At 51.9% G+C, this 1,316-nt stretch overlaps 1 protein-coding gene across 1 annotated transcript; it reads right to left on the bottom strand.

Annotated features, from left to right (window-relative positions):
• Window positions 1–454: 454 nt before the first annotated feature.
• Window positions 455–1,081, bottom strand: LOC105275918. Its single transcript, XM_011333121.1, has one exon. The coding sequence runs from the start codon at window positions 1,079–1,081 to the stop codon at window positions 455–457; it is 627 nt and encodes a 208-aa protein (XP_011331423.1).
• Window positions 1,082–1,316: the final 235 nt, after the last annotated feature.

Genomic DNA, 1,316 nt, shown 5'->3' with positions numbered 1-1,316 from the left:
GAAACAAAACAAAACATGAATCAAAGTCCAGGAAATAAAAGGAGAAAAGTCAGGTAAGTAAAATAAAAAAGGTCAAGTGAGTAAAATGGAATTATGGTCAACAGTTAAAACCCGGTTGGTTGCTGAAGGCAATCCAGCCGGTGCGTCCACCCACCCACCCCAGGCTCCGATAAAATGCTAAGACATTATCATCCCGACCTAAACTCCCGCGCGGAGGGCCTCCCCCGCCTGCCGGGCCCTCTCCGCCTCCTCTTTAGATCGCATTACATCCGCACAAAATCTTGAAAACGCGGACCACACCTCACGTCTCCCCACGATGACCCCCACGACCATTCGCAGTGACAGGTTAAACCCGATTACCGTCTCTAGAGCTCGACGTTCCACCTCCCACGCGTCACACTCTTGTAACGTGTGTTCGGCGGAATCCTCAGCCCTCCCACAATGACGACACATGTTATTTATCCTCCAGCTTACCGATCCTATGTAGATAGGTGGCAAAACACTCATGGCCCGTAAGGATCTGCACCATGTGAATGTGGAGGCCGCCATGACTCCGGGACATCCACGCGTCGACGTGAGGCATAATCGCGTCGCACGTGCACACCCCCGCCACATCCTCTCGTCTTAGGTAGAGAAACCACTGTTGATGCATCAACAGAGATTCCTCCTGCCGAATATCTCGAACCACCTCCGCCGGAATTGGCCCCGCCTCACGAAGATCCCAGATACGCTCCTGTATACTTCGACGCATGGAAGCCACCAACACATACGGTGGAGATCGAGCCAAGAGCAAAGCTGCATCCAGAGAAACGGTTTGATACGCCGAACAGACTCGCTGAGCAATGCCACGTTGTATATCCCGCAATATTTGTTTCCCCTTTCTCGTGACATCTAAAGCCGCGCTCCAAATTGGAGCTCCATACAGCACCGACGATGCCACCACATTCGCATACAGACGACGCTTGTGTTCCGTTGGCCCGCACAAATTCGGCATCAAACGGCCGAGAGCCCGTGAGACTTTAGAGGCCCTCTCCCGAACATACCCGAAGTGGGCCAAAAATGTTAGTCGGGAGTCCAACATTACTCCCAGATATTTAACGGACGGCAACATACGGATATACTCCCGGTCCACCTAAATAATTGGATCGAGGGAGGGCCTCTTTCGGTCATAAAATAAGACAGCTTCCGTCTTATTCGCCGCAATTTCAAGGCCAAGCTTCCTAATGCGAAACAACACCGTCGCCACCATATTGTTTGTCCGAGTAAGAGCCAGCTCCAACTGCTTAGCCCGCCCAATAACGAAGGTATCATCAGCA

Source organism: Ooceraea biroi, chromosome 5 (genome assembly GCF_003672135.1).
Source record: "Ooceraea biroi isolate clonal line C1 chromosome 5, Obir_v5.4, whole genome shotgun sequence".
NCBI lineage: Eukaryota > Metazoa > Arthropoda > Insecta > Hymenoptera > Formicidae > Ooceraea > Ooceraea biroi.
The sequence above is the reverse complement of the archived record's forward strand: the minus strand, read 5'-3'. Positions and strand labels throughout refer to the sequence as shown.

What these genes read in the sequence shown, in the direction of transcription:
- LOC105275918 (XM_011333121.1), bottom strand. Translation starts at nt 1,081, where the DNA reads ATGTTGGACTCCCGACTAACATTTTTGGCCCACTTCGGGTATGTTCGG.